Genomic DNA, 20,547 nt, shown 5'->3' on the forward strand with positions numbered 1-20,547 from the left:
CTATTAATATGATAACTAGAGATGTTTGCCAAATTTATGGCATGTCTTCCCTTATCTTTGCTTATTACAAAACAAGAAGTATACTGTACTGAATTTTAGTTCCAGAGTCCTCTGTCAGTGGAAGACTCTATAAAGACTTTATATTTTCAAGTGTTCAATTTGTTTACCTTCTAAGAAAGATTGCTTAAAATCTTCCACCATCCTGTCATACTTCAAATTTGTAAGGGAATTTGTCAGAAAAGTTGTTCACATAATGGTATCACAAAGTCCAACAATCTGCATCCAATAACCAGGTCCCCAGTATACTTCATCTTAATACAAAAATAATAGCCATTTTTATGAAAACAAAAATACTGATAACAATAATACAGGCTGTCCATTTGTAATATTTGAAACATAACACATCCCAGACTTAGTGCCTTGAAAACCCAAAGTCTCACATAATGAGGTAAATTTTTAATTCACATATTTCTTTAATATGTATGAATTTAAACATTATACTGCATTTTTCTTTTTGCATTTAATAAAGGAACGGGCAACCTAGTTAGGTTCCGATGATTGCCACCACTCCTTTAATCTCAGATTTTCAAGAGGAGTGATCTTGCCAAACTTGACATTTTGTGGGAATGTAAACCCCATGGTCACTGACCGATTTTATTATGTAGATTTCATGTCGCTGATGTAACATTATGAAAACAGAACAAACAACAAATTTTATTTTGAAATCTGATTATATTTCATGGGGCTCTTTGACATCAGTTATAAAATAAGTTATATTTGAAACACATTCCACATCCAGTTTTCAGAAATACGATTAAGGAAAGCTGAATATTATGAATATGAAAACAAACAGTTTTGAATTTTTTATTGTTTCAATTCTTTGTATCATTCCCCTCCTCAATCATCTGTTGTATCTTTTTAAATTCTAACTAAAAAAATTGCTAACACAGACAGACACCTGCAAATGCATGATGTATGAAATATTAACATATAGACTTGATGAGAAATGAATACTAGATTTTCCACTACAGCTGTGAATTCGGTTTCTATGGAAGGACTAAAGAAATTTATATACCATTTCTTTTACTTTGAAGTATTTTAGTCCTGTATATCCACTGTTATTTTAATGAAGAAGTTCTGGACTGCCAGTATCTACCATTTTCAGTATTGCACACATTGCATGACATTTCTATCCAGCTCCCTCAAGAATGGCATAACATGAATTACAATAGCAAATACAAATATCCAATATCTATCTACTAACAACTATTACACACTGCTCCTTATATACAGATTTAGAACTGTTAACTTCTATACAAGCTTACTGCAATCTTAATTATTATAACAGTGTCACGGAAAGAGAAACATGACTAATTTTATTTGTTTAACTATTGCTTGGTATATGTAGTCATTTTTATGTGATTACAAGACAGATAACTGTATGTTCGTTTGTCATTTATGAGAAAATTTACTTTGTTAAAAATGGAGAGTCATCATTGAGGATCCTCATCAATAATTGCAACAGAATTGTAGAATATAGACTACAACTGTCTTAAACTGTATAAGAAAAGTAAAGCTATGCCTGTACCAGGCTGTGAAGGCCCATAGGGTTGTGAGACATTGAGGGTCCCACACTATCTAGACTATTGGCTCACAGATAGCGGTAAGGTTGTCAGCCTTACGCACTGGCCGCGCTTTACTCCCCAGGAAAATTATTTAATTAATTCCTGGTACTCATTTCTGTTAGCGGCTGAGGAAACCCCAGGGTCTAATGCATCTGGAAGGGAGCTGTATATGTGATGTGAATAAATATTACACTTCCTTGTATGTGAATATTAATGCATCATTTTAAAGTGAATTACTGATATTGATTGTTATCATAAAAAGTTAATATAATGAATATAGAAATGAATTAATGACTACAGAAAAAATACTGACAATTGGTAAATCATATTGACATTTGTCCAGTATATTATTTACATATATAAATACCACTAATAATGATTTTAAAAGGTATGTTGAATACTACTGGTACTTCGTTGTTCACTCTTACTTGAAGAATATGCCATTAATGAATGAAGTGTGATACCTAGTTACAGCTTCATACTGCATAAAAAAGGAGAACTTTATAAATTTTAACAGAAAATCTACCTATGAAACAGAAACGGATCCAGTGTAGTGTGTGTGGAAGAAAATGTTACTCTACTATATTACCTTTTTATACTGCCTTCAGAAAGCAATGAAAATAGATTAGGTTGTATAGAGCAAAGATTAATTATATGGACAGAAGGTAAGACATAATGCCTGCATCTGTATCAGCTAGATCAGCTCTCCTTATTTGACATTATCCCAATAATATGTTGAGCTTTGTTCACTAACCAAGATATACACAATACTTAGGCACTTTTCTGTGTGTACCCCCCCCCCCCTTTGCTGCCAGGCAATAGCTTGGTAAACATGCATGGCAATGGCAATAAATACACATGCAACAATACAAGAATTGTTTTCTATGTAGTCTATGCCATAACAAAGGAAGGTAGGCAATTAGTTCTTCCAAGAACTTCATGTATATTTCAAGATTGTGGCAGCAATATACTAACTGCACTGTAAGAGGGGGCATTTACTATTCTGGTATTCAACAGGTGCCGGGTTTGATCCAAAATATCACAACTAATCATAAAATAAAATAAATAATGATGCAGAATAAAAACTGTGAGCCTGAATGAATCATTAACATAAAGGTTTATAGAACCCTTATGTGACATCTCTGGTATTTATATGTAACAGCCCACTGTGACTGTTTCATAGTAACTGGCTTTCCACCAGCCATGTTTGATGTGGGACTTCTGGTGGACAAGTAGCACAGGGTTGGCTTTTCTTGGGTTTTCTCCAAGTACTTTAGTTTCCACTACCAATTCCATTCCACCAACTTCTCCATATTCATTAATCATATCGACACTGCACAGACGCAATACTGATAGCATTGTTAAATAACCAACTTACATAAAAAGTTCCCTTCAGTAGAAACAAACTTATGCCAACAGGTATGGGATATATCTTTGTTACTAAACAATTAAAATCTGACAAAAATGTTCATGAAATTGAAAATCAATGGCAATCTTCCACATGTTGTATCTATGAAGAATGACAGTGCTGCAGTTAGTAAGTCAATGGACTGGCAATATGTCATCAAATTTAAACTAAAGCATTAAAAATACAGGCAACTTCATGTAAGTAAGGGGAAGTAAAAAAGATATGAATGAACCAAAGTGGTTAAAATGTTATAGATATCTTAAAAAGTACATAAAATTGGAGGTACTACATGGTACATTGTACCAGCAACATTCATTCATAAATCAAAACAAACAAAAGGACATTAAATTAAATGTATATGGAAAAGTTGAAGAAGAAGGCAACAGGTTTTTCTGAAAAGTTGACATCTATTTACCACATGGCATCATGGCCCAGAAAACCATAATCAACTTTTCATTATTGTCTCATAGACTATTCATTGCACTCAACGTAAACAAATGGTATTGCCATTGTTTTCAATTGTGGTGTAACACCTGTGACAATGAAGAACGTTTGACGGGACAAGGAATACAGATTCAACATGCTGCACTTAACAGAAGAGGTCCATTATGAAATGTATCAGATGTTTTAATAATTTGCTAATTTACCTAAGAGTCTGCCTCTTCACTCCTTTCTGATACAGTGTTTTGGCTAAAAATGTTCACATATTTTGAATTGTTCTGAATTCATATTAAAAATATTTGGTTGGTACATTACTGGAGATGATCAAACCTATAATGTAATTTTTAAAGTTTATGCAATTATTCAAGTTTTCTTCATTATGCAACTCATGGGTATCCTTAAAATCTTACTAACGAAACTCTTGTTAATATCACTGTCTTTTTGATTGAAAATCATATGGATATATGAGTATGGATAGCATAATGTGCAGATAAGCAATTACATTAATGACATAGAGGGGATGGGGTTAAGTTACACTTGATAGCAATTAACATGTGCAATGAAGCAATCTGAGCCATGTTAAATATGGCAAAAATGATAGCCCCTTAAAACCGTAACAACTGCACTGTAACCAATCAATTACTATGGATATGCATGTGAAATTTTGTACAAAGATAGATCAAAGAAGTATTTGTGAATTTTGTGTGAAATCGTGACTTACATGACAAGAACTGCAAACTTGATGATGGTGTGAAACTTTAGGATTATATCTAACAAATTTACCATAATCAGAAACTGGATTAAAACAAAGTTGAAACCAGCTGTGATAAATATTTGTGTGTCTGTGACTAAAAAGGATATAGTTATGTTAAACAAACAGGAAAGGAAAATTCTGAGAAAGCTGTATGGACCAGAAACAGAACAAGAGATTTGGAGAAACAGAACTAAGGAATTACACATAACCCCTTATCTGGCAGCACATATTACAAGCAGAAGATTGAAGTGATTGGGGCATACAATTGGAATGAATCAAACAAGAATGGCTATGAGAATTTTTACAACTACTATAAAGATTAATATGGGAAGGCCCAGATCAAGGAGGCTGGAAGATGCGCAGAATACTTCATAAGAAATTATAGCAAAGACATTGAGGCAAAAGACGAATAAAGGTGAAGAGCTGACATTCCTCATAAATGAGGCCTAGATCTTAGAGGACACTGGAGCCAAATAGCAAGTAAGTACATATTAATGGAAATTATGCACAAAATGCACTAAATAATGTAACTATTACTCTGTAGTTCTTGTTAGCCTCACCATGTAAACTGGAACATCCATAGGAAATTACATGTCATCATTTCTTCCAAGAATTTTATCATCTTCAGTTAACTACCCTGGATCCTTAACTGCATTTGGGGAGTAACTTTGTACATTTCAGAAAACTAATATTTCAACTATTCATGTCTCTTTTTGAATTTTGATTATAAAAAAGTAAAATAAAAATAATGACAGTCATATAAAAAACTGCTATCTCAAGTTTTAATAGTATTGCTCCATGTATCATCAGATATATATTACTATAATATATATCTCTACTTTATAACAGTACACTCACACTACTCTCACTCACTCTATGCATGTACAACTTTTATCAAACTTGAGTCAGTCATGTGGCACCAACCTATGACCTGCCATTGATATCCTTTGGTTCAGATCATAATGGAATTGTCAGTCTGCATAAATTCTGCCATACAGAGGGTGCCAAAAATGTGGTGGGGGATGAAGGAAGGCACAAAACAATATTACTAAGTCATGTCTCTTATGCCATGTAGAAGATCTTACGTCATGCGAGTCCTTGCACTCTGTGCAAACAAAACACCTTGGTACATGACACCATTAATCTCCATGCTCACCACTAAAGAGTTGTCGATACCGGCTCGCCCATCTCCTGCAAGCAATAACACAATTATTTCTAGCTATTATTCTACAAATTGAATGGCAGGCTAAGAACACAACTATTCATATGAATACTCTTTCATAAAAATACAAAAAGAGATTACTGGGTTTTTGGATTTGTCCATCATTCGGTATTCTAAAAACTAGAAACCACAATGTTTGGAAGCTGGATGTGTGTCCAGTGACTGATCTAGGTCCAGTGATAGCGGTTTGGTCTTTCTAAGGGCGACCCAACAGAGTTGGTGCCCTCACCCCCCACCTAAGGTTGGAAACAAATCCAGTGTATGATATGTTGTGTTCTATATTTTTCAGAACACCGTACAATGGACACATTCCAAAATCCCAGTAATTCTGAGTGTTATACACCATCATCAGAACCCTTTAGAATCTACATATAAAAAGGAATTTGAAAACTGTAAGTGTGATTCTTTATTGCTTTTGGAAGTCTCTAGTTTCTTAGTTCCTTTGTAATTATTTTAAGGCATTACCATTGTTGAATGGTATGATGAGAAATGAATAATAAATTGGAAAGGGTTTGAAAGGAGATGGTCATACCCTAAAGCTGGCGTTTGTATGGAGGGACTGAAGAAAACCATGAAAAACCTCATTTAAGATAGTCAAACTGAACTCGAACTGAACACTAAAGGTAATGGGAAGGTAAAGACATCCCTGTAGCAGGCCATGGAGACCAAGAGGATTGTGAGACGTTAAGGTTCTCACATTTTCTAGACAATCAACGGCAGTGAGGTTGTTGGACTTATGTGCTGTCTGGCCACCATGCACCCCCAGGAAGATTCTTGATACTCATTTCTGTTAGAGGCTGAGTTGACCCCAGGACCATAGTGTGGATGGAAGGATTAGGTCAATTTAAATATCTAATGATCTCCTCAGTGCCTCAGCCAACCAACTATGCTATCGCTGAACTGATCACTTCCCAAATCTCCTGAATATAAGCTAGGGTGTTACCACTGCATCATGTATTTTAAATTTCTCTGTTTCAATATTTATTTCTCCATGTCAGGTGGATCCCTTGTCACCATGGCATGGCATGCGGATGGAGGAGATGCCCCCCCCCTCCAAGGTATGGAAGGAAGCTGCGAAAATACTGAATAAGCTGTCATGGACAGCTGACAAAAGGGGTGGTCCTCCAGCTTGGGGGTTGGGCGTGGGTCTAACAACTACTCACCTTAAAAATTACTTTGTTACGAAAATGCACACAAAGCCTTGGACCTGGATGGTTCCTCTGGATAAATGTAATAGCTCCATAAGTAAGTAATATTTATTTTTATATTAACTGCTTTCGCATATAAATAAGAAACAAAGATGTTTAGTAAGATACCATTAGGGGTGGAACATGTTTTTTGCAAGTAGAAAATATAATTCTGTATTGCAGGTTTAATAATGGATAAAGTAAGAGGAAATGGAAAGTAAAAAAAGAATTGACTGCTTTATTAATTAACATGAAGTAGTTTCTTTCTTTTAAGTTTAAAAATGGATAAGGGATCACCCTTGCTTAATGCACAAAATGACTTCATTCTATCTGGAATGATATTACTGAAAATTTATAATGATGGAAGAATGTAATTTGAAGGACGGTACCTAGAGTGATCAACAGCCCATTAGAATAGGACACCCCAAGGGAGAAGAACAGCTAATATGAAAAACCACAGACGGCCAAAACACCTAATTAAGAGGACAACAACTGGATTGTATGAAGGAGATCTTTGCTCTACCCTTACATTTCAATGCCAAAACTTCTTAGACCTTAACTACCTTAAATTCTGATTAATTTCATACTGGTGAGGAGAGGAGTCTAGATTAAAAACTGCTAAACGAATTAAATCTCAATTTTTATTACGGCAATAAACTCTCCTGTTCATCAACATGAAACAGAATATCCACTTATCTTTCAAACCGCAGAGGAAAGTAAGAGAGAAATAGATACACAACACAAAATATAAATGTCTTAAAGTTTTAAACTACCTTATGAAATTTTTTTCAATTTAGTGAATATCTAAAGCAATACAAGAATAAGTTGATTCCTCTATGCAGTACTCTGAATTTAGCATACTTAAATTTAAATTGGGAGTAAGTGATCATCAAGGTCAATGAGCCATACATGATCAGAAATAAAGCATTAGTTCCTTGCATTCTCTATGTCATTCTTTATTTTTGTAAGTAATTATTCTTTTATTTATGTCCTGTATATCCTAGCTTCCATAAAATCTGTCTCTGTATACATCATGCCATGAAACCCAAATGATTCTAAAACCTGGTACTAGATGCAACTGAGAGGACATCTTTAATCTCCAGCTACTTGCATCCAGTACTCATTAGGTAATGAGCTGGGTGAGTAATATAAATATCATGTACTAGGAATTTATGATATTTCAACTCAGATTGAATAAAATGGCAGAAGCTTGAGGCTTCATTAAAACTAATCCCACTACTGTGGGCCATAACCCACATTGTCTGAATAGTCTCTTTACAGTTGAAGGCAAAAACGTTCTTAACAAGTCTAAGTTATGAGAAGGTCAAGTTTGTTCATCCCCAATGTTGTGAGAGAGGCTTTTACAACCAGCAGAATAGACTAATAATATTAGAATTGATCTCAAAAGAAATTGGCTGTGTGTAGATTATTCACCTCACTTTGGATACTTAGGATTTTGTGAACATAGTAACGAACTACCTTAAAAGCATAACATTTCTTGGCCAGCTCAATTCCTGACTTCTAATACTTCATGTAAGACCCTTTATGAGGCAGTTACAGTAAAACTACAAAGAACACAAAATGCAGAAAAAGGCATGTCTTGCTCAAGGGCAAATCTTTTTCTGTTGCCCTTAAGATATCAACAGCCACATTCCTTCATTCACCTGAATTACATTATTTGGGAGCATGATCGTGAAATCATGCAGCACAACATATGGAGCCACAAAGGATTTTTGTCATGAAGCCTCCAACTTGTCTATCATCTCTTTCTGGGCCAACAATTGCATGAGTAACACTGCTTGTAGTAGTCATTAAAGGTGCTACCACTGGATCAGCTCTACCAATGGACCTAGTTCACATCGCCATACCTGTAGAATGCTTCACACGGCTGGAGGTACTGTATGATACTAATAATAAGGGGATCCCCACATGTATTGGTTTGAGGCAACTTCACAGAGAATTGGTTATGAAGTAAATCCTCGTAAGACTTCCACAAGTTGTATATTAGTTTAAACATAAAATATAAAGTATAGTTTAAGTACCCCTTAGGTGTACATTTGTAAATCACATCTGTAAAACAAGCAGTTCCTCCTCAAATTAAATTATTGTGTGTGTTATCTGGAAGGCAAGGGGTTATTATCAATTATTCATTTATTTATGCAAGCGATGGCTTCAGCTTTATGAGCTGTTTTAAATGAAGCAGCCAGGCATTCTGAAACTTACCCTGAAATAATATAAATATGATACAGGATACAGGATAGCTCACTCAGTGTAGCAACTTTGATGTATACTACAGGCTGGATGACTGAAATACCGGGGTTAGATTCGCAACAGGAGTAAGATATTTTTCTCTACAACTTACAGACTGGCTCTGAGGCCTATCTAGCCTCATACACTATACATACTGGGAACAGCTTTCCTGGGGGTATGGCAGCAAAGGTGTGAAGCTGTAGAAAGTTGTAGGCAGTGCAGGGACATTTTACCACACACTGAAGAAGTCATCCACCATGTTTTGAAATTAGAAAAATGTTTATTTGGAGTTTCCCCAAATAAATTGAGAACATTAGCATCATTATCAGAAGCCGACAAATTGTTTACTGGATTATCTGGTAAAGGATGAAAACAAATTAGAGGATATTCAAATTTTTAACGTGAACAAAAGTGGTATATCAACAGTCCAAAAGAAAACATAAAAAATGATATACAAAAAAGGCAAACCTCTATTTGTGTTCATTTTCAGCAGTAGTAGAAAAGTGTCTTGCCAACAGCAATCGTTTTGATTAGGGTAGTTGGTAGTTGGACAGTGTGGCTTATTAAAAGAGTATTCACACTACAAGGAGAATTACAAAGACCATAGATCCCCAAACACAATTCCTGCTCTTATTCCAGCCAGCAGGCGCATCAATAAAGAATTATTTGCAGTGAGGCTGCACTACCTCATTGCAGATGTTCGTCCTACAGACATTAATCCTTGTAGGCAGACATAGAAAATGTGCTTTCCATTTAGTTTTTCCTGAGGTTAGGGATAATAATGTTGGTACTTCCTGGACATGTTACAGACAGACTACAATCATTAGTTATATATTTTCTTCAAGCCTGTCTTTTCTTACCAGTACGTTGATGCAGTCGAGCAATGGCTGTGAGTTCATTCAGGTTATATAGTACCCATTTCTAAGTTACAGCCATACTTGGACAAGATCAAATATCCAGAGTAAAATGAATAATAAATACTTCCTTATAATCTTGCCTGCAAGATGTAAAGGGGTTTTATTCTCCTACTAAACTTGCTACATTTGATGGACTCAGCAACTTATTCATGTATTAAGGTGTGTAATGGCTCAAGATGGAATTTACAGAAAAAACAATTGTTTATTTTACTGTTATTTTGTTCAATGATGCAGTTAACTCAGAAATGCTGCATTGGTTCAACAGTGGCTTCCCAGTGATTTACGCATGAGGCCGGACATCCATGATTGGGCTACTTCATATAAAATTTGAAAATGACTATATTTCCGTACCTACTGTACCTGCCCTACCTACTATAATTACTCAGCACTTACCTCTGCTGGCTATCTTTATATGTGTGCCTGCAACTCCACTGTGCTTGTTCATATTGTCTTCTGATGACATTATCCTCTTGGGAGGAGGAGGGCCCAGAGACTCATCGCTTTCTCGGGTTGCAATAGATTCCTGTAGGGCCCTTGCTTGCTGTTCCCGTACTTCCAGATTTAGGGCTTCCCTCTGGGGCTCCTGTGAGGGTGGTACCACAGAAGTGTTGTTGTTACAGAGGTTCCACAGTGTAAGCCGGGACATGCCCAAAGCATTTAGGGCGGCAGAGTCTTGGGGTGAAGTTGAGGGTGGAGGTGAGCTTGATCCTTGTCTGTTACTGCTCCCATTGCCAGCAGCTGTAGAACCGCTGAGCTCTTTACGAAGATACTTGACATAATCCACCATCATCCTAGTTTCAAACTCTGAAGGAACCATTCCAGGAACAGAACCTGCAATAATACTGATGTCAGTACTTTGGAGGTCTGGGCTTCTTAGATTGAAGATTATAGTAAAAGGAATTATATAGAAACAGTAGGTGAGGATGTGGTCTGTCCTAATTTGCCTGCAGGCAGGTTCCTCAGAAATAAGCATCCAGGTTCGCAAAACTATAGTATGGACATGTTTTAACAATTAAACCAGTGATCCATAAAAAATGTCAATAGAAAGCAAAATAAATTGTTACTGCTAACATATGAAATAGTGAACCAATAGTACGTGATCCTAGGCATTTTGAGGTTGAAAGTGTTATTGCGAAATCATCAGGTAGTGATCAAAATCCAGTAGAACTTATTCAAGCAGGAGGTGAAATACTTTGTTCTAAGTTCCACATGCAAATTACTTCTAATTGGCATAAGGAAAAATTGCCTCATCAGTGGAACGAGTCTAGTATTGTACCAATTCACAAGAACGGTGATAAAACTGACTGTAGTAATTATCTGGGGATATCACTGTTATCAGCTTCATACAGAATTTTATCAGATATTCTTCTCTCAAGGTTAAGTCCATACATAGATGAAATTATTGGGGAACATCAGTGTGGGTACTGACGTAACAGATCAACTAATGATCAGACTTTTTGCATTCATCAGATACTGGAGAAAAAATGGGAGTGCAAGGATACTGTACATCAGCTATTTGTAGACTTCAAGAAAGCCTGTGTTTCAGTTAGGAGGGAAGTATTGTACAATATTCTGATAGAGTTTGGGGTATCCATGAAATTAGTTAGGCTGATTAAAATATTCTTAAATGAAATGTATAGTAAAGTCCGTATAGGTAAACATTCATCTGAAAATACCATAAAGAGAAACACACAAGCTTTAATTGACGCTAGTAAAGAGGATGGTCTAGAAGCAAAACACAGAAAAAACTAAATATATTTTGCTATCTTGTCACCAAAATGAAAGGCAAAATCGTTACATGAAGATAGCTAACAGATCCTTTGAAAATGTGGCACAGTTAAGATATTTGGGAATGACTATAACAAATCAAATTTTGATTTATGAGGAAATTAAGAGGAGATTGAACTTGGTGACATTAAAGGAGGAACATAGACTGAGGCTGTTTGAGAACAGGGTGCTGAGGAGAATATTTGGACCGATGAGAGATGAAGTGATAGGAGGTTGGAGAAAACTGCATAATGTGGAGCTTCATAGCTTGTACTCTTCTCCAAGTATAACTAGAATGATCAAGTCAAGGAGGATGGGATGGGCAGGGCATATAGCACGAATGGGTGGGAAGAGGAATGCATATAGAATATAGGTGGAAAAGCCAGAAGGAAAGAGACCACTGGGAAAACCAAGGCATAAGTGTGTGGACAGTATTAAAATGGATCTTAGAGAGATAGGATGGGATGGATTGGATTTGTCTGGCTCAGGACAGGGACCAGCGGAGTGCTCTTGTGAACAAGGCATTGAACCTTTGGATTCCATAAAATACTGGGAAGCTCTTGAGTAGCTGCAAAAATTGGCGGCTTCTCAAGAAGGTCTCGGCTCCATGGGTGAGTGAGTGAGTGGGTGAACACATCAAATAGAGTTTAATTCTAATATAAACTTCAAAAAGTCAATAAAAAAGTGAGGTCAAAATGATACACTCTTACACTGACTGCTGGTGACTTCTTAGTGCCTTGGCAAGGGAGTCTTCCAGGCAAAACATGCTCACTCAGGCTTTTATAAATATGGAATTCTTAGGTATGTACGCTTGTGTCAACTAGAAAACCAATTTAGTATTGAAGATAAACTACAGAATTATAATTAGTTCGATTTTCGAGGGATGTGGATAAAAGCGGTTGTAACATATTTTACGATCTAGGTATGTGCATCGGTGAACTGGAATAATACACAAAACAATCACAGGATATCCCATCATCTGGCCATATTTTTTGTGAGTGTAGTTTTTGCCACTTGTGAAAAATAATTTCTCTCCAATTTTCATCCATTTACCCATTTCTCCTATACTTTTATCCCTTCATAACCTCAACTTCATCACTGATTTTTCCCACACTCTTTTCCCATTTCATTTACTTGTCCTTTCTGTTGTCAATTCTCTCTCTCTTTATTTCATTCCTCTCCTTATCTAATAGCGGTTTGGATAAATGTAACTTGAAACCTGCTGCTGAAGGACAATCAAAATGAATTGCCTTCCTTCAAAGTTGCCCTGAGGTTCACATCCTCTGTGTGCGCAGGCAAACTTCAACAGCAAATTTGTATCAGACTGATTTTTAAGTGGAAGATAACATCAAGGTTTTTATGTTAAATCACTGTTATCAGCCATATTATTTTTCATTTGCTAATGGTAATGGATCAAATATTACGAAGATCTGAAAACACAGATTACATATAAACTTGACATATTTAATTCAGTATTATATTGCAGATCAAAAATAAAACGGGTTTCTGATTGACAATATAATAATATTAACAAATAAATAGGCGGTAAATAAAAATACTGTTCATATGAATGTATACACAGCAGATGAGATCTGTACAAAGATGATACAAGAAGCATGTGCTTATTTACAAGAAATGTTCATTAAAAATTATGGGCCAGAATGGAAACATGTCCTTTGCAGGATCTGAAAGCAGAACTACCTGGGGCGAGAACATTTGAAATAAAGAAGAAGACAGAAGAGAATAAATGGAAGAAGAGGAGAAGGGTACAAAGGAGGAAAAGAGAATATACAGGAAGAGAATAGGAGAAGGTAAGAAGAAAAATAGAGGGAGGAGGAAGGGATGAGCAGGAAGGAGATGAGGACACTGAAAGAAGGAAAAGGAGGAGATGGAGGAACAGAAAGAGGATGTGGAGTAGAAAAGAGGATGTAGTAGGAGGGAAAGAAGGAAAGGGAGTAAGAAGAACAGGAGAAAGAAAAGAACAGGGAAGAAGAGTACACAATAAGAGGAGATGCAAAAAAGAAAATAACTAATAAGAGTCAGAACAATTATGAAGATAAAGAGGATGTTTCTTTCTTATGTCTTGGATCTGAAATTTATACCAAGAGTTAGCCATTTCTTTCCTAAATTAAACTCAGCACAGAAATTATAAAGAAATAATTACTTCACATTATATGTAGTGAATGATTCCATTTTAAATGACAGAGAGAGTTGGCTGTGCTCTGGGTTGGGAGGATATCTTGGCCACATTCCACACTTTTGTAGCGTCCATGAGAAAGGAGGTGTGAGGTAAGACAAGGCGATAATGGATGAGCTTCTGCTAACGAGCTTTCGGAATGATTGACATGCTGCTCTCTGGAGGCATTGTAATATGCGTCTAACGTACTGGATTAATTTTTAAATGAACATACGCACACATGAATTAATCACTTCCTTTAGCAACCCTAAGAATTAGGCGAAGACTGTATATGCTATGCGATGAAACTTCTCCCATAATTGTGTTCATGATACAGTGTATGGTGTGTTCTTGTGAGGTCTCGACATTTTTCTTATTAACGCGCAGTAGCATATCTAACCAACCAATTTCATGGTATAAAGTCCTTGAGTAGCTCACAGTGGTTCAGCTATTGAAGAAATACCCTACATTTTATTGAACTGCATAGTTCATTACCACATTTTCAAGAACCACACCAATGAACCACATTCTGCATCAGTTCGATCCAGCCCATATCTTCACATCATATATCATTAAGATCCATTTTAATATCATCCTCCTATGAACGCCTAGGTCTCTCTAGTGGATTCCTCCCTTAAAACTTCTCAACTAAAATTTTGTATTCATTTATCACATATAGATTTTGGATAGTGAGGTGTTTCAGTAACCAAACCCCTGGCATAGATTCAGGTGCAAACAACAGTCATCACTCCTCTGTCATATTGGACAGTGATCGTTGTCTGATACATAATTTATTTGCATGAAGGTTTGGGAATTCGTTCTGCTCCCATCTTCATGTTGGTTGTCATTATGCTGACAAATCATTGTTCATATTTCCTGAATTAAACTTCAACTTCCTTACTCTGTGCGGAACCTAGTGCCAAGTCAGAGAGACGAAGCCTTCAACGTAAGGAACGACATAATGTCCTGCCTGGTAACATGTCAGAGGTTGGTGTCACATGAGCACATGCCAATGTTTGAATAATGATTATTAGGTAAAACCGAAGACATTCGGAGACAAATCTGCCCCAGTGCCACTTTATCCACCATGTATCTCAAATGAAGTTATCCAGGATTAAACCCGAGGCTTCACGGTTAGAAATCGGTTCCCAAATTCTGTATAATTTTCTAAATGTCTGGAACGATGACTCGTTCATTACACAAAATTATTTGGGGAACAAAATAAACAGTGAGAGAACTTTAATTTTATAGGTGAAATCAAATAATTTGAAGGAAGAGTGCTGAATAGGTAAAGAAGTCTGGAGAGCAACATCTGGGACCTCATGAAAGGAAGCAAGGAAGGAAGGAAGGAAGGAAGGAAAACAAGGATGAACGGAAGAGAAGGAAAGAAACAGAATTAGAAACAGCAGAAATATATGTTGAGTGATTCCAGATACAGATGAGATACAGATCTCATAAGAAGGCAAAAGGTAAACCTAGGCTTAATTAATTAGACACCATTCCACTAAGATGTGTGAGGTTGTGAAGGTACTGATGCAGCATTCTCCTGATAGGTCTTGTGCTTTCGTAAAGCCCCTTGCATTCTGCATGTGGACCAGCACTGCGAGTCTCACCACATTGCTGCTTCGGAATCAGTAACTAGCTCAACGGCGTCAGTATCGGAACTGAGGCACTCCACCTCGGTTGTTGAGTTAGTTTCTATGCACGAACCATTCACACTTACCGCTGCTATTAACACTATTAGCACTTCTGATTCCATCAGTCCTTTTGTCACTACATTTTGAACATAACGACACATCACTCTACATTCCATCTTGTCGATATCTGCAAAGCGCTGTACTAACTGCCACACGTCATCGAATGTGAATGTAACATTGCTGTGTCCGACCCGCTTGACATCTCTGCATGTAATTCTCAGTGGTGTTGAGATCGGGACGGTGGAGGTTAAACAAAGAATTGTATGACCATGGGCACTTAAAAATTCCATTGAGAATATATCTTTTTTATTAACATCTATGTATTTAGTCTGTCAGTAATGAAACAATCATTAAAATATTCACTATTCAATAACAACACATGTTGAATAGTGAATATTTTAATGATTGTTGCATTATTGATGGACTAAATACAGAGATGTTAATTAAAGATGTACAACAGGATGCTGAAGTACAGAATTATATCTATTTTGCTTTGGTAAGTCTCATAAGGTCAAAGAGAGTTCTGTCTTTAACTACTCACTGCCGAATGATCTGTTGTGCCCCAACAGTCTGTCTTTCGTATCTTTATTTCTTGATGAGGATGTAGGCCGTCTCTAACCAAGCATATTGTAATATGCTCCACCAGCCACAAAAACGAAGTTTAGTGGTAACCTCAGAAGTAGTCCTTCTTTAATCCACCTCCTATGAGTTTCACTATTCGTTTCCTTGGGACAATAGCACTTTTTCTGAATTGACTTAAATCGGTAGTGCGACAGGACTATATAGGATATTGGTGGGAAAGCCAGAAGGAAAGAGACTACTGGGAAGACCAAGGTGTAGGTGGGTGTACAAAATTAAAATGGATCTTGGAGAGATATGATGGGATGGTGTGGATTGGATTGATCTGGCTCAGGATAGGGACCAGTGGAGGGCTCTTGTGAACACGGTAACAAGCCTTCGGGTTCCATAAAATGCTGGGAAATTCTTAAGTAGCTGCAGATTTGGCTTCTCCTCATGAGGGGCTCAGCTCCACAAGTAAGTGCGACAGGACTGAAATCTTTTTCTGTTTTCTGCGTGCACAGTGATCAGCCGTTGCCTTTAGGGGTTGGTGTAATGTTTTCTTGGGTGGGTAAATTCTAACCAGTTCATGGATGTACCTTCTGTCATTACATACGTATAACAGCGGGACAGTCACGGTGAAATCTAATGAATGCTTGTTAAAAGGTGAAGTGCACTTCCAGCATTTTGTTTTTGAGTAATAGTTCACGTGTTGTCTCACATTTTCTCTCACTGAAGTTCAATTGCCTTCAGTATCTTCAGTAAACTAGAAGCTTGTACTTTTATACAATAGTCTTGGGTCTGGAACGGGGTCCAGTCAGTCTCGTGAAGATAATTATGGAGCTATTTGAAGGAAATAGCGGCTCCGGTCTAGAGAACCGTCATTAACGGCCGTGGGGATCCGTTGCGCTGACCACGCGGCACCTCTATCCTCTAAAGTTGGCACTAACTTCGCTGACAAGCGGCGGTCGCTCGGTCGGTATAGTTCGCTTGCGGGCTACAGGACACGGAGTTTTAAGTCTTTCACATCAGCAGAGCTTTAATTGTTTGTGCCCTTTTTTCATGTACGTAGAATTCGCACAACACAGGTGGCAAAATCGTCAAGACTTGCACAAGGTCAACGCGCGGTTTTTATTTATTTTTAGTGCGCTATATGAAGTGATTGCCATGGCCTGCAAATTTAATATGTCCTTTCTCAGAGTTTCTAGATAACTGTCCGAGACTCCGGTTGCGGGCGTAACACGTTCATGGACCATACTCACTGGGTAACAAATCTGCGTTTGCTTTTTTCTGCACGAACAGCAGAGCAGTAGCTGCGATTATTAGAGACCGAATGGCCGCACTTCCGACACGTCACCACCCCAGTTGCAGATACACACTTATCTACGCGCACAGGACTCGGCGCAAGCTCGTGAATCACATGAATTTATCTGACTCACGTTGTGTCAGGACCGGTAAGGACCCCAGATGCGTTCAATCGTTTTTTAGGACATTCGCTCTGGTGCAGTAATTACGGAAGGGAGAAGTACTGATTGACATGTTTTGCAACAAGCAGCGTTGCACAAAACCTTACACTGTCAATGATGCTGCTTGCACAAACATGTTCAGTCTCGACTTGGTGCAATAGCGTCAAATCTTCTGATAGGATTTATGTGCGGGATTTATTGAAGCTATCGGAGATTACCTGCACTTTAGAAGAGTAAAAAAGCTCGCTCACTCACTCATGGAGCTGAGCCCTTCTTGAGAAGCAGCCAATTGTGCGGCTACTCAAGAACTTCCCAGTATTTTATGGAATCCGAAGGTTCATTACCGTGGTCACAAGAGCCCTCCACTGGTCCCTATCCTAAGCTAGATCGCGCCAATTCATACCATCCCATCCTATCTTTCTAAGATCCATTTCAATATTGTTCACCCACCTACGTCTTGGTCTTCCCAGTGGTCCCTTTCCTTTTGGCTTTCCCACCGATATCCTATATGAATTCCTCTTCTCATCCAATTCGTGCTACATGCCCTGCCCATCTCATCCTACTTCACGTGATCATTCTAAATATACTTGGCGAAAGGGACAAGTTATGTAGCTCATCAGTATGCACTTTTTTCCGACCTCCTGTCGCTTCATCTCCCTTCGGTCCAAATATTCTCCTCAACACCCTGTTCTCAAACACCCTCAGTCTATGTTCCTCCCTTAATGTCAGAGACCAATATTGTATTTGAGCATCCTGTTACACTCGCACAATATATATAAGATAAACACCGTCTTAAGTGTAACAATTTTATTGTAGTTCTTTCTTACAATAAAATTGTTACACTTAAGACGGTGTTTATCTTTTATATAGTCAGAGACCAAGTTTCACACCTATACAGAACCACAGGCAAAAGTATAGCTTTGTATATTCTAATTTTTATGTCTTTAGACAGCAGACAAGAAGACAGAAGAGAGCAAAAGCTACTCGCATGAAAACAGAAACTCGAAAACTGAGTCATGACAAATTAGTAGATGAACTGAAGGAAACTGAGCTGATCACGAAGACAGTGTACGGAAAAGAAAGTAAATGCCCTTAGGCTCCCTTAGAAGGGTTTCCTGAAAGAAATGGGCTATTCCTTAAACCAGGCCTTCATCCAGATTAATTCGTGCCTGTATTTTGTTCTTTCTTGTCAGACGTGCAAGGATGATCGCTAAACACGCTGCTTCACTCACACTGACGCTCTGAAGATCACTCGTCCTATGCATTTGCGTAATAGGATTACAATGTCTATGAGGTACTATTGCGCAATTGCACAAAACGAATGATCGTATGGGACCCTTGAGCCCAGACTCTCACGAACTGGCCGTAACCGGGGCCTCATGGTCTGAACATTATTGACAGTTGCTTACCAGGTACCAGCGGCTGTCCGTGTGGTTGTGGATGCGAGGCAGGATGGTGATTTGAGTTGCCGTTCATAGCAGGCCTGCCGCTTGTTACCAGGCTCAGAGGTGACATCTGAGACGGGTGGGCGGGTGGCAGGTTTGGCACTGGACTTCGCTGAACCATCTCGGAATATGTACCATAACTGCTCCGACGTCCCTCCCGGCGATTGCCCTCGATGGCAACTTGCAATTCTGCTGGCGTGCTTAGCTGTCGCTTCTCACACTCGTACGTGTACAAGTACTTCATGTATCTGTCAACAGATGGCAGGTAGATTGTATAGCTAGGCATACGGTCGACACTAATCGATTTCCGGATGAGTTGTACGGTGGCGCCATCGGAAAATAAATAACAGATTGCTACTTTCACTTTCGTTGGGAGCATCCAAGTTAGCGTACACATTGGCATGGTGCTTAACAGATAAATATTTATCACTGTATCTTTCATACATTCAACTTAATAAGAAACTATTAGATACAACATGTAACTGCATACACTTTGCTTAAGATGCTACACATAATTTTACGTGTATAATTATTGACATGGTATCTTTAAAATATCTCCCATCCAAGAGTACCAGGAATTAATTAAATAATTTTCCTGGGGAGTGAAGCGCGGCCGGCGCGTAAGGCTGACAACCTTACCGCCATCTTTGAGCCGATTGTCAAGGTAATGTGGGACCCTTAACGTCTCTCAACCCTATGAGCCTTCACGGCCTGTTACAGGGGTAGCTTTACTTTTTATCTTTAAAATATTCATTTAAGAACGAATCTGCTACAACATATGTGTTGTATCGGATGGCCACTTACTAAATTGAAAGTGACATAGTATTTTTTAGCATGGATTATCAGCTCCTTTGAAAGACCTGACCGTAGACGAGAGCATTAAGTTTAAAATGAAGAACTCCAACTTTTGGGATGTAGCGCCATATAGACCGTTGAAAGTCAACTGGCGTTTCGGAGAAAAATGTCACCTCTACCTTCAGGGTTGAAGAGTAAGCCGAGCATGAATTCAGTATCAAGCAGGCAGCAAGTAGAGCTATCCTTGCTCACTGCTTTATTCCTAGTACAATATTGTCCTGTTTTGTTCAAGTACGATCATAAAGAATTCTTTAATTCTTTATAATAATTCAGTTCAATTCTTTATTATTTATATTCCGAGTCAACATCCGCAAGGCCAATTACAGACACAGCACAGGGTAGATACAGGTAATTATGGACAAACACTACATAAATTCAAAGACAAATTACAGGCAAGCACTGGAGGAAAACACATTAATGCAGAGAAGTAAACAAATAAACAATAATAATAATAATATTAATAATAATAATTTCATTAACATAAATCAATAATGCAGACAAGTAAACAAACAAACAAATGATAATAGTAGCAATAATAATAATTTCATTAACATAAATCCAAGTGTTATTGAGAATAATAATAATCATAATAATACCATTCATAGTTTATTCTAAGCTTTCGTGACCTCTCTGCGTGTAAGATTATACGATATAAGCTTCACAAGAAGATAGGCCGTCGAAGAAAAATAGATAAAAAGCCAAGTGAATGTTACAGGTCACATCAGCTCCGCTGACACTCAGACTGAAGGAAGAGCCAAGAGTACAGATGGTGCGTAGGA

General features: G+C 37.7%; 1 protein-coding gene across 2 annotated transcripts in view; it reads right to left on the reverse strand.

Moving 5' to 3' along the window:
* Positions 1-1,683: 1,683 nt before the first annotated feature.
* LOC111865536 (protein dead ringer) overlaps positions 1,684-20,547 on the reverse strand; it is a 540,220-nt gene continuing 521,356 nt past the window's right edge. For both annotated transcript variants that reach the window (XM_023853648.2, XM_023853649.2), the window contains exons 6-8: positions 18,878-19,161; positions 10,198-10,635; positions 1,684-5,419 (exon numbers count right to left, since the gene is read on the reverse strand). In XM_023853648.2, coding sequence (XP_023709416.1) covers positions 5,310-5,419; positions 10,198-10,635; positions 18,878-19,161 — 832 coding nt within the window. In that variant the 3' untranslated portion in view covers positions 1,684-5,309. The remainder of the gene's footprint in view (positions 5,420-10,197; positions 10,636-18,877; positions 19,162-20,547) is intronic.

Source organism: Cryptotermes secundus, unplaced genomic scaffold (genome assembly GCF_002891405.2).
Source record: "Cryptotermes secundus unplaced genomic scaffold, Csec_1.0 scaffold722, whole genome shotgun sequence".
Classification (NCBI taxonomy): Eukaryota; Metazoa; Arthropoda; class Insecta; order Blattodea; family Kalotermitidae; genus Cryptotermes; species Cryptotermes secundus.